Source organism: Rhipicephalus sanguineus, chromosome 3 (assembly GCF_013339695.2).
Source record: "Rhipicephalus sanguineus isolate Rsan-2018 chromosome 3, BIME_Rsan_1.4, whole genome shotgun sequence".
Lineage (NCBI taxonomy): Eukaryota > Metazoa > Arthropoda > Arachnida > Ixodida > Ixodidae > Rhipicephalus > Rhipicephalus sanguineus.
The window spans coordinates 171,685,794-171,710,472 of NC_051178.1; the positions used below are offsets into that span (position 1 = coordinate 171,685,794).

General features: G+C 48.4%; 1 protein-coding gene across 2 annotated transcripts in view; it reads right to left on the reverse strand.

Annotated features, from left to right (window-relative positions):
• Positions 1-16,791: 16,791 nt before the first annotated feature.
• LOC119386093 (uncharacterized) overlaps positions 16,792-24,679 on the reverse strand; it is a 149,839-nt gene continuing 141,951 nt past the window's right edge. The window contains exons 3-4 of one of the 2 annotated variants that reach the window (XR_007415450.1): positions 20,660-21,237; positions 16,792-17,073 (exon numbers count right to left, since the gene is read on the reverse strand). Coding sequence is in view for 1 of the 2 variants with exons in the window: in XM_049413604.1 (XP_049269561.1) it covers positions 20,876-21,237 (362 nt within the window). In the remaining variant the exon portion in view is untranslated. Of the gene's footprint in view, positions 17,074-20,631; positions 21,238-24,679 lie in introns of those variants that run through there. The other variant, XM_049413604.1, reaches the window with a different exon arrangement.

Genomic DNA, 24,679 nt, shown 5'->3' on the forward strand with positions numbered 1-24,679 from the left:
GTTCTCACCGCTGTTTGCGTTGAAGCGATAGACAACGCAAAAGTCGCTTCGCTCGCCGCAGCAGCTGCGTTTCCTTACGCCTACGTTTCGTTGAGTTACGTCAGATCGGATGGTAAAGGAGTTCGCTGCTTGGCTTACTTCGTATAGGGAAACCAAGCTCAAGTTTGGGCGCGACGCTCGCGCGGCCGAGCTATGCGTCACTGAGGGCAGACGCTGCCCGCGAAGGCGATTTGTCGCCGGATTTGGCAGCAGCGGCGGCAAGGACACGTGCGCGCATGCGCTCCTCATTCGGCCCGAGCACTGCTAGTCACCAACAGTTACATTGTGACGCACCACAGGTGCAATCCGAGAGCTCTGCACGTGCGCGGGAGCGGGGGCGGCAGTGTTATGGCCGTGGACATTCCCAGTTGCGATAAGAACAGTGGCGCAGCTCGACGTTGCTTTCGAAGCCTATAGCAATTCGATTCGTGGCTTTCGCGTTCATTGATTTGCCCTTGAGGTGAAACTGTGACTGTTTTTTTTTTCTGTTTTTTTTTTTGTTGCAGCTTTCATGGGCCCAGTCCAATAGCCCATTTTTTTCCCGCTACCGCCATGGTGGTATAGTGGTGCTCGACTGCTGATCCGAAGGTCGCGCGATCAAATCCCGGCTGTGACGGTTGCATTAGGTGCACGTTAAAGAGCACCAGATTGCCAAAATTTCTGGAGCCCTCCACTACGGCGTCCGTCATAATCATATCTGATATGGGTTTTGGGTCGTAAAACGCCAACAATATATAATTATTTCTAATTGTTGTCGTATTTTCGAGTTTCATTAGTCATAACAGCCCTCCGCCTCGCTTATCGCCACGATTGGTCGGTCGCGAGCGGTCAGCTGTCGGGCAAGTGCACAAACGGGATTTGAATGCCACGTTTTCTTCGATATTCAGATAAGAAGTTACACTGCTTGTCACTCTCAAGAAAATCGAGACGGAACTGAACACGGAGAGAGTTTTCTTCACTTCGTCTGAAGGACATTTCAGGTACATTAGGTACATTTCCCCTTGACGTTTGAGTCGTAGAACACAAACACTGGCGTAATGCCCCGTCGGAAATTGTGGTGATATAGTTCTCCGGGAAGTTTGTGCTAGGCTTCGAGATGATAAATGGGTTTTTGCGTAGGCGATGGAGCATAATTAGTCACTTAGGACGTCACATTTGCCGGGATGATTTTGTGTCTCCTGGCTTAAGGAACATTAGCGCCATCATGAGGACACCGAAAACACCTAGCAATTTCATCGTTCGTTAAGTGACATGATTTACTGGGTCTGTTAAATGTTCTTTACAAGCAGTATTAATGGCGCTGAGGTGGTTTAGGCTCTAATTTTGATAAACCGTGGATCCTGCTTGGTTCGTTAACTGTTTTGTCCAGTTGACTTGGTTCAGTAGTTCCCCCATGGTCAGCAGTTGAACGAATAACATCGCAATATTGCGCATTTCTAATAACAATTACGCTGTTTCTGCGATATATTCGTAGTGTTTACTTCACTTAGCAGTGAAGCCTTTCGCCATGTACTGCTGCCATGAGCCGCGTTTTATCTTGTCACAATCACGGATGCACCTACGCTGCACTCGCCCTCCATGGCCGCTGATACTCATGTGACCATGTGTTACCTAATAAAGGGTTTCAAAAGAAAATTGTGCGAAAAAGAAATCGATTCGTGACGATCGATGCCGAAATTGTGTAACTCGCAGGCGAGCTGTTTTGCATTACACAAAGGTTATGTGGAAAAACGCGCCGATCTTGACAGCGCGTTGCATCATAGAAAAAAAAAAAAGAAGTGATAATAATAGCATTACATGTGGCGATGAATCGGGAGTTTCAGCTTAGTTTGCTTACTTTTACGATTTCGCCAAATGTATTTATACATGGTTTTGCGAAATAGAAGAAGCGCGATTACCCTGGACACATGGTTGTCCGTCACCTGTGACCCGAAGGATGGAAGCACGCAGTGCTCAATTGAAGGAAAGCTTACAGTTTCTATGCAGATTCTGTGAAGGATTCTGTCCCGTTGCACGATGAAAACCTTCACTGAGCATCCCTATTTCCTTTTACAATAAACGTTCTGATATTCAATCCAACTAGAGGGCTTAGCTCGGCCGCTGACATACGCATAGGTATACTGCCACAATGATCGTCTGAACAAGCATGCAGGCTAGAACCGTTAACTTCAGTTCCTTGTTGAACCGGTTGACTGTCGCTCTTCTTATCCCTCACGTATTGTCGTTTTTGGCTTCAGTATCAACCTCAGATATTTAATTTTTTAAAGTGGCTGTTCATGGGTGGCCTATCGTGAGCAAGAACCTACTCGTCGAAATAATGTGCTTCAGCGAGAGAACTGCACTTGCCACACCCCTGTCCTGCTTCTCTTAAATCAAATTAAAAATTGATAGAAAGTACGTGCGCATAAAGAAATAGGTACCAAGGTACATAGACAGTGCTACCATGCGCGTGTGTTCCTCTTCTTTTGTGTTCTGAGAAGTATCAGCTTTCCATCAGCAAGTATGCCATCCAATCCAATCATCCAATGTTATTTAATAAGCTACATACATTCAGGCGGGCGACTCCATCGTCTTGTATTGAGCTTAGGCGTACAAAACTACGAACCCACGAAACGAATAAAAGCGTTATGATGCAAATGTAGCGTTTCAATACTACCGCTAATATAAAGGCGCTGCAACTGTCCCGCCACATGGGGTCAGTATGGTCTGACCTGTTAGCAGCCTTAGCGTTACGCTGTGCCTTGCCTGATGTTGCGCTGCCCTGCAGAACTGCCAGGTAGCGTCTTAATTAACAGCCCGGCATTTTCGAAATGACGGCACTTGCAAACATTCACAAGATAGCAAGAAAAAAGAAACCCTGCTGACTGATTCTGATTCAATACCTTGACTGTAATCCTATAGTCAATATGGTATCATACCGGTCGATTATTATCCGTCGGCATCTGCATTCACTTCGTCCCACCCTTATGATCATCTGTGAACTACGTACAATCGTGAGCAGTATGAAAGGGAACACTAAAGTTGCCCATTAGAGGTCACAACGACTAAACTTAGTTGGCAAGCGCAAAAGCGTTCATAACACTAAATTTTCAAGCGGAAGGTTGTCTCTTTCACTTCAGTACGTCACATTCATATTGGTACATTACAATCGGTCGTTGATCAAACACGAATCCGGTGTTCGAGGTCATATTGCTCACGACTGTACCTCGTCTACTGATGCTGCCTACCGACTTCTTACGACCCTGTTTCCGTTGGCGCTGCCTATATACCTTCTTATGATCTCAGGATCTACGGACTACGCTATACTTATACGCAATGCATCATTTATATATTACGCGGCATTTTCATTAGTGCACCACGTACACAACAGCACAGTGATTGCAGTTTGAAGTACAAGGCGAGCATAATTATACGCCGCACCTATTTATTCGCCAATCTTGGTGAATACCCGGCAGGCACGTTGCCAGGATTTTTTTTCGGGGGGAGGCCCAAGGCCTAATTGTTCGAAAGAAAGTCTTTCCATGGCAAAAAGAAAAAAAAAAGTTGCCCGGGAATATATAAGGCTGGACGAATTTCAGGGAGGGGGGAGGGGCTGCCCCCCCCCCCCCTGCCTACGTGCCTGATACCCGGCGAGGACACATGGGCCTCACGCACGCCTTGCACTGGCTCCGAGATCCGACCGCAGGGAAGCTTGTGTCGACATCGCAAATAAAGGCCATAGACTGTTTTCAGTTTGGTGGCGCAGACGTCGACATCTCGGAGCATGAACACGGAAGACATGCAGTTACCTGCGCTGGAACCTTGTAGTCGATGAACTCTCTCCGAAGTTGCGTGCCAGAAGAACCAATCGCTGTCTCCACCATGTTTATCTAGAAAGAGCACTCACGGATGTTCGAGACACTCTTCCTGCAAGGAACGTCCGTCGTCTCGAAGGCCCGCGAAGCATCGCCACGTGGCGGGCATTCCAAAGAACACAGGGAGTCCCCAACATATAGCATTGTCTCTCGGTTTATTACTTCCTTTTCCCGGAACATTATACATAACAAGCTTGTTCCTCACCTTCTCTCCACCTCATTTTTTTTTCTTTTTTTGTTTATCTCCTGAACGCTTGCATATGATTGCTGAAGACCTAGGATGGATCAAAGGTGCACGAGTCCATACGCAGCTAGGTCACACCGCTAGAGGGGCCGCTGAGCTCCGGATCAAGCTTAGAAGTTAGCACGTTCGCCGCATAGCTCCGGCGAAACCACTGGTTCAGAACGCGTGCTCGGCTAGAGAGGCCAAGCACAATTTACGGACTGCTTAGCCAGACTCACGAAATGCTCGCCCTTAGACAGGCGGCCAGCCCCGGCCAGTGCGCGGATCGTAGTTTTAACAACCTATACGCTTGCGCAGTCCCTATCAATTGCATGTAAGTACACGCGCGCGATCGGGTCGCCACATACAAGAGCGCTCTAAAAACAACGCCTTCAGTTGCATTAGGAAACCTATGAATATTGTACATCAGTGCAGCTGGCTTGGAAACCCAGCCCGTTCTAACATTTCGTTGCTTCGATTTGTGCATTCTCATTTTGCATTACGCGGCACTGGGCCTGTGGTGTTTGTTTCACTGCGTGTGTTTGTTTAGACGCGCTCTTTTCATTTTAACGTAACTTGTGAAGAACAGAGTACAGTGGACGCGTGCTTTTCGGGTGCACTAGTTTTGTTTAACTTGTACGAGTCTAGTGACGCCAGAGGAGATTTTATGAGGGCTATAATTTCGAAGTGTCGTACGTCTTGCTTTTTTTATAGGCAAGTTTGAAGACTAGATGATGCGTGGCCCTTTTTAGAAATGAAAAAAAAAAAGGATGGATGAACGCACCCGCTAACGTAGAGGAGTGCCTTTTGCGTTTTGCTAGATGGCTCTAGCCAAGAAAATTTACCTGTTCAATCTGAAAAATGCGCTGGTATAATTGTCAACGGTCAGAAACGCTTGCGGCGCATGTGCCTGCCGCAAATGTAAAAGAAAAAGAAGAGAATCACTGTACTGACAGACATCGCGTTTTGCTAGTACGTGTAGGTACACGCTAATATTATTTTACCATTTCATTTCACTAGTTGATGAAGCGGGAATAAGGTGTTTAAGTTATAGCCTCTGCAGACATGCCGCCTATCATCTTATCATGTAAAAAACTCTTAACGGGGACGTTCGAGGGCAACGGAGATAAATAAATCAGCGGCGAAGCGTATCGACGGTGTACGCTACTGCGTCTGCTCTCGTGCAGCTGTGACCTTTTTTTGCTTCTTTCGCGCCGCTCCTCTCTCTCTCTCTCTCTCTCGCCTTCATTTTGTTTTGTTGCAAACTCGTTCGATATAGTTGCCATTCTATTTGTAAACATTGGTTCTATAGAGCTCTGTCAATAGGTAACTTCTGAAAAAACGCACCGTGCACACACAGCGTTCTCTCTTTCTCTCTCTTTCTCGCTTAACATTCAATTAACAAAAATCAAAAATGAGGGAACGCAGGGCTGCGCTCAATCGCCCAGACGCCAGCGGCAGAAGCACGTGATCATACATCTGCTACAAGTCGTTTTATTCATTTTTTTCTTTAGTGACGGGCGTGCGTGTCGCGCACAAGAGGCGGCCGAACGATAACGGAGGCTGCAGTTGTGGTCGACCACGGTTTACGCTTGAGAATGAGAAACAGATTCTCGGAACAACGACGAACATTGCATGCATGCACAAAGAAAAAGAGTACCACGCGCTTGCACGCTGGGCCCTTTGATGCCATGCTGGAACACCTCTCCTGCACCTCACGCTGCTGCCGGATACGAGAAATTGCAGACAGGGTTCGCGAAACACTTTGTTCGTTTGTCTGCGAGAAGGGACAACATTCGAGAAAACGAAGTTCGTTATTGTGGATTACCGGTGCCGATTATTAGGAACGGCAGTGACGTAGTAACCGGCTTATGAATACAGGTTTTTCGTGTTTATGGAGTGCCCAGGTTTTCCACTGCGCGGCTGTAGTACTCTAACATGGCGGCCGCTGTGACGTTATTGCATTCAGCGCAATGCCAAACGCTTGGTGTGTCACGTTGGAGAGCATTTATCGTGTTCTGGGACGCCGATGAAGTAATGCGGAAGAAAGCAAAAAAAAAAAAAAAGAAAAGAGTAAAGAAATCACTTCGTGGGCTGGGAATAAACAAAGACAATTTTGCTGTTATGACAGCACACAGCCGACAGTTAGCCAGCATTCAGTGCTACCCAACATTACCCAGTGCTGGCAGTATGTATGCGAAGTAATACGATGGTTGAGTCTGATCGTAAATTACCATCATCGTACATCATACCTCGTTACAGAGAGCGTTTGAAAGAGGCTTAGGAAGGCATTGCTTTTAAAAATAACGCAATAACGTGCACAACTTTTTAGCCTTGCAATGATTTTTCCAACATGGCGGCCACAGTGAGGTCGGTCCAAGCCACAAGTGCGCCTCTTGAATCCCTTTGTCAGTTATCGTTCCACCGTGCTTCTTTCGCTCCTGCCGAAGTCTGGGGGATTGAACGCAGTCTCACAGTTTGATTCAACACTCTATAGCGGTGGATATAAACTATGTGCGTGCTCTCACTTCGCCCGTCAGAGGTCGCTGCGCGGTCGCGCACCCAGTCGGCGAAGCGCTGAAGTCGGACCTATACCTATTCGGCGCTGCGCCCATAATGAATACCGTCATCCATCAGTACTTAAAGTTTCTCCCGTGTGAAGTCTACCGTCAGACGCAAACGTGCACCTCCCGCGCGGACTGTTGTTCGGATCCTTCGTGGTCTAACGCATGTACGGCATTTCTTCGGCGATCTAGACTTAACAACGAGTACGCGCATAGCGCACTGTGACAAAAAAGAAAAGCTTAAAAAAAAGGCATCTCTTGTTGCTGGGTTACTTCACTTCAACACGTGCGCAGTTCTGCCAACTACGCTTTGTTCGATTTCGCGCTATACTAATAACCTTCGTAAGGAGACAGCAGGCTGTCTCCTCTAGTTACCGCGTCAGTTAGAGGTAAAACATTCGGGGTAACGTTTCTACATTGACGAGCAACGAATAATGCATGCAGACTTACGGCATTTTCATCTTTGTACGGGGCGTCATGAGGTAGAAGTAACACGCGCAGTGATTCTCGACGTGTGCCGAAGTACTGCGCAACGAAGTGCCATTACCTCTCTGGTATTCCAGTAGAAATTCATGTGATACACTCCAGGGGGTTGCTGACTTTGAATTGGTAGCTGCGTATAGTTATAACGACTGACATCGGAAATCACTTTGCTCAGTTTCTTTTAAGACCCAGCTTTTCGATAAAGCTAGACCTGTCACCTTATAAGGAAAAATTGTCTTTCGCTTTACGGGACCGCGCACGAAAAAAAAAAAAAGGCTGCCAGTTGAAAAGAGGAGAATGTTCTCGTCGTGGCTGGCGCAGGTCCGAATGCAGCGCCTCACTTCGTGAACTGGGCACGACCGCACAATCACGTCCACAACGACAAGAGCACAGCGGCGGCTGAGAGCGCCTGCTGCCAAACGAAGCGCGCCGAAGCACGCTCATTACGCTTCTATATAGATAATAACGCACCCTTTAAGAAACAACAATACTTCAATAATACAAACGTAAACAGCAAAAGAAAAAAAAAACTATACATAGTTATATTATACAAGTACTCTTCCTTCGAAAACCTAAAAAAGAAACATGGAAAACAGGCTGCGTGTGCCCACTTGGTTTCCTGTTTTTCACTTTTTTTTTGTTTATCGTGCGGTGTAGAGATATTACCAGTCCATGTCACCTGCGTTTGTTTATGTGTGTGTGTGTGCGTGTGTGTTCACAATTTCTTTTTTTTTTCTTAAATAACGTGTACTGAAAAAGTGAGTCACTTCAGTTCAGTCCTTGTCTAAATGCGTCGCCATCTTCAACCTCAGCCGAGAGTCAAGAGACGACGGCCGAGTAGGTCGAGGACAACGGTGCCCGTAGCTTCTTTTGGGGTTTCATCTAATCACGTACGAACACACACGCACACTCAGACACGGCGAAAATTTGTTTGCCACACACACCACTACTACCACCATCACCAACACCACCACCACCCAACACCACAGGGAAATCAGGTACTCATAAATGGACGTATGGCTAACAAATCTCACAAGCAGATGATGAAAATTTTTGTGTCCTCCTCTCGCTCGGTAGGCGCAGTGTCACTGGATTTTTAAACCCCTCGCTTTTTTTTTTTGTTCACTTGGAGAAAAAAAGAAAGGAGTAAGGTATAAGCGGAGAGAGAAGACAGTCGCGAGCGCGCATGCGCACACACGACAACACGAAAAGCGATAAGCCGCGGGCTCGTCGTCCTCTTCTTTCTACTCCAGGGAAATAGAGAGCGAGAACTAAAAAAAAAAGAACAACAGAATCGTCGTAAAACATCACTACAATGAACAAGCACACCGGTACGCGAAAATGGCGTTAATCCGTCCACCGGCCCGGTTGTACGTTCTTGTATTTTTTAACGTCTGTGTGTTTGTGTGTGTGTTGTGTTTGTTTGCTCGTCACGGGGTTGGCGGCACACAAAACATGCGCACTTTGGCTCGCACACATCCACGCAGGCAAACACGAAACACAGCCCCGGGGTGTCTTCACTGCGTTGTCTCTCTCCACTGTCGCGTCTCGTTTTCGGACGTCGGCTGCGATGTCACTTGCGCTCCTCGCTGTCGCTGCTGCTTTGGGAGGACGACGTCGCTGATGACGACGCGACGACGTTGACGCGCTTAAAGGAGTGGTGCGAGGGCGCATGCGTGACAGCGAAACCCCCCCCCCCCCTTTTTATGGTTTTGGTGTTTCTTTTTATTTATTCTGCTTGTCATTTAGGACGTCGCCGGAGGCCTGAAGCGAGCTCATCCCGGGCACGCCCTAACAAATTTCATTTCTCAATGTGTCTCGACACCGCGTGTGGCACACTCACTCGCGTTCTGGCGATTACCGTAGACCTCATTTTTATATCGTACGTTAATATTTTTTTCTTTGAAGACAAGTTTGTCGAGCACCCGTAGTAACCATATCATTTTTTAATGTTTGTTTTTGGTTTCAGCTTCTTGGTGAACGCATTGTGCCGGGGAATAACCAAGGATCTCCCTGAACCTGTTGCGACTTGAGGAAATGATGGAGGGCGCATGCAGCGTCAAGTGTTTTCGTTCATATATATTTAGGAGCAGAAAAAATAAATCTCATTGGACATTTATTTTCTGCCAATTGCTGAGTGTATAGGTAAAAGTATACAAGGCGCTGTCTAAATACTGAGACCGAGTAAACGAGCTTCAGAAAGGGCATGCCTCGTTGTTGCCAGCTCCACTGACTGAGGAGTGCTGCCTTTAACGACATAATTACAATTTCTTTTGATCGTGGAGTAAAATGATTTGGTACATTTCGACACGCGAATATGAAAGGCATAGACACCGTGCTTGAATGAAATCGCACACATTTATTTGAGCCACGGAGAAGGCTTGGAATGGGGGAGAGGGGGCGGTATGCTAAACTGTGCGCTCCAATCGTCAGAACGTGACGAATGCGCAGATATTCGACTGTTTCTATGCGCCTAGCTTTCTTTCTTTTTTTTGCAGCTCATTCACTCTTGCGTCCGACACCTTTCGAGTTCCTCGTAGCTGCAAGCAACAACGAATTGCCAGTCGTTTATTGTTCATCACTTATTGAACGGAGCGAGTGAATCCAGAATTTTCTGATTAATGAAGGGACCACGCTCATCTTGCAGTTGCTCACATTAGAAACAGTTGAAGCAATGCTCGGATAAGCGTTATAGTTCTATATTTTATCAGCCTCTGGTACACTAAGCAGAAAATAGTGTGAGTTATAGATGACTTTCCCCCCCCCCCCTAAAAATGTTGCCGTTCTTTGCAAACGCATGCATTTCCATGTGATGTGACAGCCGTGGTGATCGCAGTAACGGAGCGAGCCAACATATAATACATGTTCAACGCGTGCTTGCCACCTTTAAATTGATTCCCGCGCATGTATTTGGCAAAAGCAAAGCCTTTGATCTAGTTTCTGCTGCCTGGAGTGAGCTCTCTCGGGAGGTGTGGACTTGGACGCCACCTAAGCCGGCCTGTGACGCATCCGCCTGAAGGGTAACGGAATTAAAACTGGGTATACGAAACAAATCTTAGAGTAAATTACTAAAGGTGTTGTGACGCTTCTCAATGTATTTTTATGTGGTGTAGAAGCTTCTAACCTAAATTAAAGAAAGGACAATTCGAAAAAGAAAGGCATCAGTATCCAATTAACCCTCGTCAGGTCTAAGGGGCAATGCGCCAAACCGGGGTTAAGGTTAAGGAAGAAGTCGATGCGTATTGGTTGCCAAGACCCATGTAGGAGTTGTCGCATGATGGCACTTGGTCTGGTGATGAAACCCTCTCTGGCAATAATTGCGGCTTGTGTAAGCGTAGATATCGACACGTTCTTCCTTCTAGATGTGTCACTGTCCCGAATCAGACCGAGATAGATAGCACCCACGTTCACCGCAGGACATTGTTTATGTAACTGGACACACGTGTCGCATTGCATGCTGGACAGGGCATTTTCTTTCTCTTTTATTGCGTACGTGTACAGAATAGATTAAGAAATATGTCCTAACGCTTAAAAAAAAAAACGACACAGAATGGGAAGAAATCTTTCTAAAGCCTTATTTTTTCCTTCGTTGAAGGTTATGCCGCTTTTCCACCAAATAACCGTAGCATAGATGTGTATACTACATTTATTAAATATATCAATAGAAAATCGGAATGAGATATTTTTCGAAGATTTGTACAGGCGCCAGACGTAAAGCTACAGCCATTAACGTGACTGGGTCTTTCAAAGAAAGCGAAAGATTGGACGAAAAAAATATACATGGGAGGCGATGTGATTCTCCACACCGTAACGCGACAAACGATTTGTTAAAGAATGTAAATCAAGTGAAGAGACCAAACGCGAGTTTGGGCAGAGGTGATTTGGTATAGATATACCGTCGAATTACACAATGGCGCGTGCTTTTCGGTTTACGTCCACGAAGAGGCTGTACTCCATAAAGCGACCGCGAATTACCATCTATACAAAAAAGGAGAACGTCGCAGTCATGGCTGAAGAGAAGGGGGGAGGATGGAAAGGAGTCGATGGTGGGCACGGCTCGTCCACAGAAACGAAAAAAGAACCAAAAAGAAGACTTCCTTCGAACTCCTCGCACCGATGTATACAGCGTTAAAACGCGTGCGCAGTGCGGCCACCCCGCAAGCACCGTTCCTTTTCCTTCGCCCGTGGCACTCTTCGGGCCGATACCGAGTAAGTCTCGTGCGCGATGCGTACCACTGCTGCTGCTGATGCTGCCGCTCGGCGCTGGCAACGAGGCGCTCTCGCACAATCGTTCCCTGGCGCTCGGCGCTCGCTTTTGTGAGGCAGCCCGAACGAACGTCGGGTGGCCCCGTTTAGGTCGCAGTCGTCGCTTCCCTCGTGCCCAACCGGGTTTGCTGTCGTTGGAGCGGGATTTGCTTGATAATAGAGGCATCCACTCGCCTTTCCTTTTTGCCTCCCTTATCTCCCTATACTTCTCCCTATTTCCTTTTTTTCCCATCCCGCTCCACGCACGTGGCCGTCCGCCTACTATACGATCGAGCCGTTCCCCGTCTCTGTTTTGTTGTTCGTTCATTCTTTTTTCGTTTTTTTCTTTTCTGCTCCAGTTCGCCTGCCTCCCTTTTGTGCGCGTCGTCTCGGGCCTATGCGGCGCCGCACAATCGCAACCCCTTCCCTCTGCCCCTCTTTCTTTTGATTTCGTCGCTATCCTCGCGCAGCAGCCAACTTCAACCTCCCCTCCGTTTCGCATCCTTAGCGTCCATCGACTCTTTTTTTCTTCTTTTTTATTTCTCTATTTCCTCACTCGCAACGACGGTACGCCCGGCAAGCTAGCTCTCTTCGTTCTCTGCAGAGCAGACAGGCGCCTTTGCCGCCTCGGGCTGAGAGGAGGGGGGGAGGGAGGAGGGTCGCAGGGAGCAAGAAGGTGCTGCTGCCTTTGGCCCACCGCGGCGGCGCTGACGTTAACGCCACGGTGACCAATAGCGACGGACAGTGACAAATGGCCGGCACACACAGAGCGCTCGTGAAGCGGGCCAGCAGCGCCGGCGGTCAGTCAGTCGGAGCCAACGCAGCCGCGCAGAGGCGGAGGAATAAATACAACCAAAATGGGAAACGGGCCGAGAAGTCCGTTCGTCGGAGGAAGCTTCGTTTTCTGCACCGTGCCCGCCCACCCGTTACCGCTTCCATGCATGGTCACTTCCTTTCGTCTGCGCCGCGGTGCAGTGACAGTTATTGTGACACGTACGAGAAAACGCCGCTCCGGCAGCCTCCGGCTGGCTGCGCGCACGGAAGGAATCTTGGCCCCTTTATTTGTACGCGTCTCGACAATTGCTCTACACAAGCGTCGCTTAGTGCGACTTTCTCGCCCGCGCGACTTGCACCTGCGGATGTTGTAATACGCGATCATGAGCGCATGCTGCAAATACGTCGTGTTTCGATTCTTGAAAGGACATTTTGCCTTCATGTTTGAAGAGTAGGGAAGAAAGAAACAAAAAAAAATGTTAGAAGGAACGGACAGAGTCCGGCTCTTCCGCATACTTTTTCTTGTTCCGGGCAGGCTTTCGCGCGACCGTTCAAACACGAATCACCGTTAGCTCGTCCTATTAATCTCGTTGCGGGGCAGTAGTGCGTAACTATACTATCTCGCGTTTCAGAAATATCGGTTCCACATTTACATGGCGTGCCGGACACGTTTACTACGCGAATATGTTAATTTTGCCGAAACCAACGAGCTCCGTTGCACTTAGGCTGTTATTATACTCCTACGTTGTCGTTCGAAGATCCCGTGAAAATGCTCGAGCGCTAGGATTACGTCCACCAAAACTGCAAACCTTTTAAATTGGAGCGTCACGAGAGCTGGCGGAAATGACACTATACTGTTAACACTACGGGTATTTCGGCTCGAGTGCCGAGTTGTCGCAGCTCGAAATTGGGGCATCATTTGTCAGAACGCCTAACTGCTCCGCGGAGGACAGGCGTCATCCTTTTTTGACAACGGAGGTGCCCGTAATGCCAAATATTTCTTATTTTAAAATATGGTGCCTCGGCTAGAATGGTTGATATGTTTTCTGTGTTCTAAAAAAAAAGAACGCACCAAGCGACCCACTCATCTTTTCCTGAAAGCTGGCTGCACCGTTCGCAATAAAGCGTGCAAAAGAGCCTGCTTGAAGTACGAGCGTGTTGGGAAGTCTGCTATCCGCTTACCAGCTATTGACGTTAGAGTTGAACAAACCGTTGCTGTCGTCACTCATTAACGAACACGCTAAAAGGTTTTTTCATAAGCGTATGCTTTATCAAGCGGATGTATTCTGAAGCCTTTAACTCAACAACGTTACCTGCGTAACGTTGAAAGACCGGAGTGCAGCGCAAACGATCAATAGACACTCGTGGCCGCCGGTATGAAGAGTCCTTTCCACGCAACATAATAAATGTCTTTAAATATAAACGAAATGGCCGGGTAACAACTGCGTTTCTAACGTGTCATAACGCTGCCAGGTTCGCCAATGTTGACTTGCTGAATCTTATTTCTTTCTCGTCATAGAAACCCCACGAACGTTCTGGTAAGCAAGGATTACGTATGCTAGACTTTAAGTGAATATTTATTGTACGTTGTATGCAGGATTTCGAACCTAGCTTGCTTCTGCAACAAGCTTGGATAGCCGTGGTGCCACGGTGTTAGTGTGTAGTAAATAGTAGATTAGATAATCCTTACGACACGAATATCTTTTTTTTTAATAACGGGGCCTGCATTCGCAATCTCATCGTTTTATATCCAACTGCTTTCCAATGGTCGAGCTCGCCCGATCTCGTCTCAATCGCTGTCATATTTGGCCGGAACCAGCTTTTACGAGCTCATCTTGCGTACGAACGGTCTTTTGAATCCGGATCTGTGTGTTACGATGGTAAAATTCTAGCTTCCTTGAAGATGCGTCCCTCCTGCACCGCAGACTGCAAATGGAAATTTTACACATCTTATGGGCCAAGCGAACATGCGTTGTGGCATGTTCCGTTGCGTGCAAAGTAACCGTTGTGTACGAAGTCACCATTGTGTACAAATTTCACGAATCAGCTAGAAGCGAGGAAATGTGCCACTAGGCGTGGCGACGCGCGGCATGTTCCGTTGTGTACAAGGTAACCGTTGTGTACAAGGTAACCATTGTGTACAAAGTAACCGTTGTGTACAAAGTCACTGTTGTGCGCAAAGTTGACAAGTCAGCTAGAAGCGAGGAAGTGTGCCGCTAGGCGGGTCGACGCGCGTCCGGCATCTCCGAATCTTTAGCACGGGTGCCCAAGCGCGTGTGCGCGGCCAAACTGCGCCGTTTCGTATGCCGTGTTGTGTCCGGTGTGTCGACTGAGTAGATCAATGCATTAAAGAAAAAGAAGAGAAAACAAAAGAAGAGGAACATTGGCAAGAGTGGACCTAGCATTGGAATTCGTCGGTGTTTTCTGCTGCTATAGCCTGCTCCCGTACTTTTGCGGCAGAGAGCACACTTATGTATACATATACACCATATACATGTACATATATATATATATATATCGTATAAGCTGTCTCTCTTTTCTCTCTCTCTCTCGCGCACACTCTCTCCCGATAACCGGGAGGTCGGTGGGGGGATGGGAAACACAAGAGTCTTGAGCCCTTAAGCGGAGGCGGCGCCGCCGTCTCGTGCACGTGCAAAGTGTTTCTCTTTTCTTTTTCTCTCTCTCCCTCTTTCGGCTGTGTTGTAGTGGCGGGCTCTCTCTCTCTGTCTCTGTACACTAGGATTAACGTCTCCTTTCCGCACAGCGTCTCTCTTTTTTGTTTGTTTTTGGCGAAGTTGCTCTCTTCTCTGTTGGCGTCGTACGGTGGCTGAGTGGAGGCACACGGGTTGTCTTCGTCGTCTTCTGTATTGTTGGCGGCGGCAGCGTCGGCACTGCTACTTGTCCCCCCGCGGGTCTCCGGCACAACGTGTTTTTTTTTCTCTCCCTCTCTCTGGTTTCTCTCTCCCCATCTTTCACGGCGGTGTGTTCGCGCGGCGCGCATTTTTGTGTTGTTTTGCGACGTCGCGAAGGAAGCACTGGGATTGGCCCACCTCGGTACTTGGACGATGATAAACTCGTTTAGAAGAAGAAAGAAAGAAAAAATGTTTCACGAAGGGTGTTGTTGCCCTCCGTCGTTGTTGCAGAAGCCTTCTTTCTTCTCAGTTTTTGTTTTTAGTATTTCTCTCTTACCTTCCCCTCTATATAGTGTGTTTAGGTGTTCTTGGTTTTGCGTGTGTCGTGTTAAATGCCTCCGTTTATCTGCATGTAGAAGCGTTCTTTTGTTTTCTTTGAAAAAATGCTGCGTCATTCGGCTCCTTGCCGTATTTATATCCTGTTTTATTCCTACGCTGCGTGTTCGCGCCAGACGCCACAGAACCTCGCCGAATAGTCAACAGTATCTATACCTGGGCACGTATGGGAACAATTTTTTCTTTATTTGTTTCACTTTAACATTTAATACTTAGGTGGGACTGCATAGTTAGTAACTTGAATCAGTTAACTGGATGCTTAAATTGTCTTGCTTAAACATAAATTAGTCGCTGGAAGCTTTTTTTTTTTTTGCATTGACTTCCTTCGATGCTTAACGTGTAGATTTGCTTTGCGACGTTGTTGATTGGTGCAGAAACAGCGGATCAATTATTCGGCCATATCGGCAAACAAGTTTGGGCACGCATGAGTAATTGTGAACCTTTCCTACGCGCAGGTGCGGTCACGCCCAAAATATATTGCGCGGGCCTAATTAAAATTTTAGAGACACGCTGATTGCAACTAAAAAAACGACAGTTATGGTTGACTGCCCGGCATACCTAATCTAATAGAAGGTTCGTGACCACGAATGTGGTGTATAGCCGCTTACCAATACTCTGCATGACTGCAATGGAGGTTGGTTGCTTTTGAATATATCAATATTCCGTAGAAATTGTGCTGTTAGGCCGTACTACCTTGCATTGAGCACCTAAACCAGAGATAACTCCTGTTAAACTAGCGAAAACGAGGAACTTGCGAAACGAAATTCGAATAACATGCGAACGCGCCTTTTCTCTCAGCCGAAAGTGAACATAACGTACTGCTGCGTTTCAAGCCTTTGGAAGAGGCAGTCAGAACAAAGAAACATACAGAGGTATATGGCTGCCAGATTACCATATCTGCAACTAAAGGCTCGTTCATAACTGCGAATGGCGCCAGCCGCGCGACCACTTGCGACTGCCGACCAAAAAAAGCGACTCGAGACGAACGATGTTCACACCTGCAAGTGCGACCACAAGCTGACGCACTGTTCCTGCGCATCTGATTGGTTCTGTGGTTTGTGGCTGCAGTCGCACTACTGAAAAATCGAGCGACTGAGCCAAAGCAGTTGCCTTTCGACCAAAGCAGCCATTTTCGATCATTTGCGTCACTGCGGCCAGGTCGCGCGACTGGTGATAGTCGCAGGTGTGAACGGGCCATTAAGCTTGCGTTTTCGTCGCAGCCTCGAGTGACTTTTTAATAGCTGTTAAACCATGTCCCCATCGCACCACAGGCCGATTGTCTAACTCCATCTCACTGTGTAACACCCAGGCGACTGAGGCGAGGTTCTGTTGCGTCCGGCTTCTTCTTCTTATTATTATTTTTTGTCTACGCGTGTCAGTGAACGTGTGAGTGTGTGTGTGTGCGTAGTGAGTGCGTGCCGGAAACCCGGAGAGGCTGTCGCGCACCGCTTCCAGTGGTGTGGGGATGGCGGTGTGCCGTGGTGGCGGACTCGTTGTTGATGTTGCTCGGAGAGTGGGGACGTCGTCCGCCGTGGCCGAGCCACCACTTGCACCGCCACTACCGCTGCTGCCCTCGAGGCGAATCCGGAGGACGGCGCTGGGGTTGGTCTGCGCTGGTCTTCCTTGTGTTGCACGAGAAGACCCTGCATTCAGAGAGAGAGAGGAGAGAAAGCAAAGAAACAAACGCTTACGATAGCTTTGAAAGAAACAGTGCTAAAGACGGGACGAGATGGCACACAGTGTGCTGCTCTGTGTAGATGAAATACACTTCGCTATTGTATGAATTCAAGTGCATAAATAAAGAAAAAAACACTGTGCTCATTGCGTACTTATTTTCCAGTCCTCTTGTACATCGTAATTAATTAATAAATAATTCAGTTAATCAGTCCGTCACTAGATAACGTTTCGTAAGTTGTCTCGCTTGCAGTATAGGGTTGCCTTACAGGCAAAGCACGCTATACAGGGGCATCAAACGCGACATTGGCCAGAACGTGCTCGTTGTTATATAGGCGACAGGCATAGTAAGGTGCCGTGCGTTCCCTCCTTCTGTCCCGTCTCTCTTCTTTGGTTATAAGCTAAATAAATAAGTCAATAAAAAATAGTGGGGAAGAAACATTCCTATGCGGGCGCATTATTAGCGAACTGTATTTGCATCTCTGCTGTGGACACTTGTCCGCTCGTTTCTTCGGCGTGAGCTAGTGCAGACGGTGATGTTGTTCCTCGGACTCATGTTATTTCGACGCATTCTCCGCTTTTTCACGGTCCCGTTCTCGCTGTCTGTATTCGCGTTGTCGACGCCTCTCCGCTCTCTTAGCTTTCTTCTCCGGCGTGAACACGCTGCGCCGTCTCGGCGTCTCACTTTCGCCGGTTTCTTGCAGTGGTCTACGTCATAGCATATCAGTGCCACCACACTAACACGAGGCAAGCGCCCCCACACGAGCGCGCTCCGCGAGCTGCCACCGTCTCCAGTTATTAGATGCGAAGCATCTTATGGCGGAGTTCAAACCGATGGTGTGCGGCGTGACCACCCTTACTGCGCATGCGCAACCCTCTCCACACACCTCCACTCCCCCTCTCCCCTCTCTTCCTCTGCCCTCTCCCCACCCCACTTTCCCACTCCCCTCCCCCTCTCCACTCCCCCTCTGAAACGCGGGCTCGACATGCCGAAACGCTGCTTCGCATCGCCTCATGGTCCCCTTTAGCGGGAGATGGTGTGATTTTTTTTCTCCATACTAGGGATGGGCGAATATTCGGGTGTTTCGAATATTCGAACGAATATTAAAGTATTCGAATTCGCTTCGATACGAATTTAGATTATTCGAAATTTCGAAGTATACGAAATGAACGAATATATGTGTATATTTGACCGCACATAACTTCCTGTAAAAGTGGTTGCACTGTAGCATTTGTTTGCTGTGCCGTGAAACAACCCATTCAGGAGAAATCCGCACTGCCGCGAAGCCACACTTCAAGGTTAAGTGTACACATTTTTTTAAGTTTAAAAGCGTGTTATATGGGCTTATATGCGCTAAGTATAGTAATTTTTAACTTGTAACGTATTGTACCACTTATAACTCGCACCCTACTGCTATTCAAATTTTGATACCATTAAAGGTTTTTTCCACTTCATTTCAAACAAAAAAAAAAGTGACATTCACTCATACCTAGTTCCAATTCTTAAAAATATTGTGCAAGGGTCATGAAGAAAATGCTCAGTTTTTATTAATAATATGTGGTGAGTACTATTCGAACTATTTGATTCGAAATTATTCGACCAAATCACTATTCGCTTCGGATTCGCTTCGAACCTCAAATTTACTATTCGCCCATCCCTACTCCATACTTTCCTTGTTCACTTTGTCTACATACGGTGTCTACATACGGACGCGAGCCGGCCAACACCCCCCCCCCCCCACCCGCTCCCCTTCTCGCCGTTGGGAATTCATGGGCTAGAGGTAAACAGATTCGCTGCTTAATAAAGCTTTGATCAACTATGTTCGGAATAACAAAGAGGCCTCGCGCATATGTATAAAACAGCAATACAGCTTTTGTCAAAGATGAGTCAAAGCAGAGTAAGAGCTCACTCATCTATTGAATGGCAGCACAAGAAGGGGTGGAAGCGAACAAAAGAAGAAAAAAGCGCAGCTGTGTTTCCTAAACTGCTGCATGGGGTACTCGTCTTACATGCGTTTTTCTTCCCTGCGCCGCAAACAAAATGAATGCTAACAATACCCTGCTGTCACCTTTGCCACAGAAGCCTAACAAAAGCACACAAACAGAGTGGTGAGGCAGGGGGCACTAAATATCTGGAATTCGATTATTTCCAACGGTTTATTTTGTCACATATTGACGCTTATATAGTTTCGAAATAGGCAACCTTTACTGCGCATTTAACTTTGTCCTCTCGTAATGATTACTAACTAGTTTTTCGAGGAGACACCGTGTGCACCGCACTTTGTAAAAATGCGCGTTACCTAGCTAATTACGTTTGGGGACGTGTTTCAAGACCTCCAATTCGGTAAGCGTGTTTGGCGATTCAATCGATGACTTGAAGGCAAAATCAGCGAACCCGCCTTGTTCGTCGCTTGGTCCGATGCATTAGCGTTGAAACAAAACTGACGATTGGTTTACAGTTTTACATGCCCACTCGACTCGTCTTTGTCATGTTGATGTCAGCTAACTGTCAGGTATCAAACTGCAAAGTCGCCTCGAGGTTATCCAGCGTTACTAGGCCCGTGTTCACAAAAATGTCTTACATTAAAACTTTTTGTAAGAGAATATTTCCGCCAATCACGATGCGGGGCATACAATTAGCGAAACCGGCTGACCAGCGAGAAAACGCACTTTCAAAAGAAGAGTTTTGGGAATTCGGGCCCTGTTTTCTAGTTTTGAGCCCTGCATATTGGAACGTTATCGTCGACTCTGGCGTAGCTTATGTCCACAGAGACGCGTTCTTGTTTTAGCCAGAATGAGATGTCACTGCGAGTTCCCTACCGAAACGAGCAACTATCGGCAGCGAAAGTTTGTCAGTTGCAAGTTTGTCATGAGCCAAGTGGGGACGATTCGTGCCGGGCGCTTTCTTTGTTTTTGCACAAGCCTTACATGGGAAACCAACAACCATTTTGCACATGTCTATGCGGAGGTTCGGCTTAACCTCGATTCGTTTAATATGAGCCTAGACTAAATAGCAGACTTCGTATCTTACCTTGTCCCCTTCTGCCTTCGCTATCCATTGACGTAGAACCAGGACAATTACATGACACAAAAAATTTGTTTTGCTGCCGTATCGTCTTCTGCACCCGGTATTCAAAAGCTTGACGAAGAACAAACTAAGTAAATGGCGCGGAAGCAGGCGGGTTGTTAATCTATTAGTAGAGCAGATTAGCTACGTGAACAGCGCGAGAGAGGCAACAAGGAGCCGACGAGGACTGGCGCCAGTCCTCGTCTATTCCTTGTCCTTGTGCCTCTTCCGCGCTGTTCACATAGCCAGGGAATACCAACTAGCCCGGTCACATACCTTGCTTCAGTAGAGCTGAAGCACGAAATTGAGACTGGAAGACAGTACCGACAAGAGAAATCTGTCTCTCACCAAGGCCCCCGTCTGCATCCCTGTCCTTTTGCCCGCCTGAATTTCGCGCTTCAACTCTCCCTACTTGAAGGAGAGACACCGCGGTGTGGGTATTCGTGGAACATCCCTAGTTTGCAGAGAGTGGCAAGATAGAAAGGCACCTTGTGTTCCGGAGAGGGCTCTCCCGGCAGCAGTGGCAGCCGTCGACGCCTCGTCTTGTGGTTGGTGGCGGCGCGCATCTCACCGGCACGGCGGCCGGCGTCCTACGCGACGAGGGTCAGCGGCTGCTGTGGCGGTTGGATGGCGGCGGCGTCGTCGCCGCTTTGGCAGTCGTCGTCTGCTGGCACGGAGGAGGAGGAGGAAGGCGGCAGCCGGTGCTATGAGCAGAGGGTTCTGTGCCGGCCGCGGGTCCGGCCCGCCGACCACCACACTGTCACCACCGTCACCACCGCGGTCACCGAGAGCGCACAGCACGGTCGCTGCGTCCGCCCCCCACCACTGGCCCCACCAACAACAACACCACCACCACCGTCGGCGGCGGCTACCGACCCCGTGGGGCTGGAGGCCACCGTCGTGGTCGCGACCAAAGAAGAGTCCAAGGCGAGATGGTCGCCGTAACCGTCCGGACTGCACGGCCGGTCGTCCATGAACGACGCGTTCACGTGGCACGGCTCGTAGCAGTCCCCCGGCGGTCCGTACGACGAGTTGCTGATTGACGGTAGGTCCGGGATGTTGGGGTCTGCGCGTGGAGGAAAAGACGACAGGCTTCATCAGGAACATCGCGTATTAAACCTCATCAAATGCATTTGACAGCATGGCATATGGTTCAAATCATTAAATCACCACCACCATCATCTCCCTCATAATCATCAACAGAAATAAAAATATCATCATTAGATTAGAGATGGACGACGAAGAAGAACCACTGGCAGATGTGGAAACGTTGGCTCCTGTTTTCGCAAATGTTTTCGGGCGAACCATCACACCCAATCCTCACGGGAAGTGTACCAATCAAGGTGTAAAGTGCTGTGGCTTGCTCCGACACCAAGATTTTCACGGTGGGTGGACAATTTCTCAGTTTCTGAGACTGTGATCGGACCACGCCAACGCTCTGCTAGGCCTTCGCGCCACACGGCGCTGCCGCGGGAAGGGTCGGCGACTACTCCCGACAAATCAGCGATGACGGGGATGATTGTGGAAGGGGAGGATTTACCCCCCGAACAGTTTACTGAGGAATATGGATGGAAAACAGCATCTTCGAAGAGATCGAGCGCCGTAGCCGGCCGAGTCAACCGCCACGTAAGCACTTCGAGTCAAGCTGGGCATTGCGTCAGCGGGGCTCCCAGCATGAAGGCGGGCAGCTATAAACTGAAGAACCGAATAGTGAGAGCATCCCGAATGCCACCGATGCCAAAGGAACACATCAAAATTGTGATCCGACCAAGGGGAGGACTTAATATAACCAAGACTGGGCCCACCGTCATTGGAAGGGCAATCGTTGAGGCGGCCGGGCTCAACTCGTCAGAGACCAACGAGGACGTAATCTGTCCCAACTATCAGCAGAATATCATGGTTGCTAGCACTCCTGAGCGGCACAACGCGGACAAATACTCAAGAATTAGGCTAATTCAGATTGGAGGCAAGGACTTCGAAGTCAGCGCCTACGAAACGGCTCCGCACAGCACGTGCAAAGGTGTCATACGCAACATTGATGCCAATGATGGTCCCGCGGTCCTGGAAAGTAACATTGTCAACGACAGGAATCCGCTAGCCTTAGCAGTGAAGAGAATTAAGAACACGGGTACGGTCATCATCGCATTTGACGGTCTTAAAGTACCAAACTTCGTACGGTACGGCCCGACCTTGGTGAGATGTTTTCTCTACCGCAAGCACATGGACGTCTGCTACGCATGCGGCAAGTTGGGCCACCGAGCGGATGTGTGTCCGAGCCCTGAAGAGTCAATTTGCAGGGGTTGTGGTACACCCAAGCCAGAGGAGTCACATCAATGCTCACCGAAATGTGGCCTATGTGGAGGACCCCACCTGACGGCCGACAAAGACTGCAAGCAACGTTTCCAGATACCATACGTGGTCAGAAGGAGAAGACGAGAACGGGCCAACGAGGAAGCAAGCAAACAAATTCGCAGCACGCCCAGCAACGCGGAACCAGCGATGGAAAGGCGCCCTCGATCCAGGGGACGCTCCCGTTCCAAGAATCGCTCCAGAACCAGAGGCCATTCAAGATCTAGGAGCCAATCCAGAGCTCGGGGACGATCCTTCTCCAACGGGGCGCAGCTGTGCTTTGAATCGCCTGGAGGACCTTCACACCCCAGGGACGAAGATCGTCAACGGCAGTCAACCTGGGCCGATCGAGTCCGAGGAGGAGCGCAGGGAAAGCAGGTAACGCGCGAGCGAACGCCAGAGCATGAGCATACCAAAGTAGAAAGTGATAGGATAGCGCAACTAGAAAGAGAGAATGATAAGCTAAGAACCATGATAGAGAAGCTCATTACGGAAATGGCAGAAATTAGAAGAAGCTCTCAGATAGCCGTAAGAAATCAGCCACCCTCATCTAGCAGCAATAGCACGCAATCGGAAGTCCCACGACCCATGGACGTTACCAATGATGAGGGGGATAAGGAGAAACCCGCGCCTAAGAAGCGAGCCATAACTCCATGTGAACAAGTGCCTACCAGGGCGAAATCTGAAGTCAAAGAAATGCTCACAGCACTCAGCGAGAGCGTGAAGCAGATTAACGAAAGGCTGACACACTTCCAGTCAGGTATTTCAGCCATGGAAGAGCGCACTAACCAGAGATTCCTCAAGATTGAAGCATATCTCAACGATACGGTGGTCCCAGCTCTGGCCCCCACGGCTCCTGAACCTCTCGTTCAACGCACGAGGTCTCACAGTCTTCCTAAACTAAATAACACACCTCAGCCCAAGCACGATGGCTGCACAAACTAGTACAATTAAAATGTGGCAGTGGAACTGCAGGGGTTACCAACATAAAAAGGCGCCCCTGCAACAATATATTCGATCGCACCCTGAGAAACCGCATGTCATCTTACTCCAAGAAACGCTCACCCCCAGCGTCGCTTTGCCCGGGTATAGCTCGGAGATAAAGTGTAACGATGGGGGGAGGGGTATCGCAACCCTAGTTACTAACAGGGCTACGCACATCAGCCACGATCTAAAGGTGACAGGTAGCAAAATTGAATACATCATGACGGAAATCATTCCAAACTCTTCAATTGGCAATCAGGAAAGCATCTTTATTCTCAATGTCTACAGCAGTCCTAAAGATATGAAGCAAAGATTCAAGTCCCTACTTACCAAAGCTGTCAAACTAGCTCGAGACTCTCCGCTAATCGTTGCCGGAGACTTCAACGCTCCCCATCATGCGTGGGGTTACCACTACAATACCAACAAAGGGGAGAGCCTATGGCGCGAAGCGACAGACCTAGAGTTAACGCTCATCACAGACCCAGCATTCCCGACTAGATGCGGCACATCGACATGTCGAGACACAACTCCGGACCTCACTTTTGTACACAACGCTACGGAACCCACCTGGACTAACTTGAACCAAGACTTTGGTAGTGACCATAATATATTAAGGATCGACTTACGAATTCGGCAGAAGAGACTACGCAAATTTCAGGTCATAGACTGGGACGAATTCCGCAAAGTCAGAAAGGAAAGGGTGATTGGAGAAGTGAACCTGGAACAATGGACAGCACAGCTAAGGGAGGATGTTGACGCCGCAACTAAAGAGGTGCTCGCGGATCTCCCTATCGAGCAGATGGACAGCCGACTAGCGCACCTCATAGAAGCTAAACAGTCCCTACTTAACCGGTGGAAGGGCCAGAGACTCAACCGTAGGCTGCGAAAGAAAATTGCCGAAATCAATAAAGCGATAGAAGAGCATTGCAAAACCCTATCCAAACAACAGTGGGATGAGGTTTGCAACTCCATAGATGGCCGAATGAGGAAAGGAGGACCCTGGAATCTACTCAAGCATCTACTAGATAAAACCAACACGAAATCGAATCAGCGCAACACGTTGAGCAAAATTCTGCACGTGGCACAAAACGATTCATCTAAGTCGGAAGTTATTGAGGAGCTAGTGAATAGGTACCTATCCGTCGAGGACACACAGCAGCCGCCCCCTTCTCGAT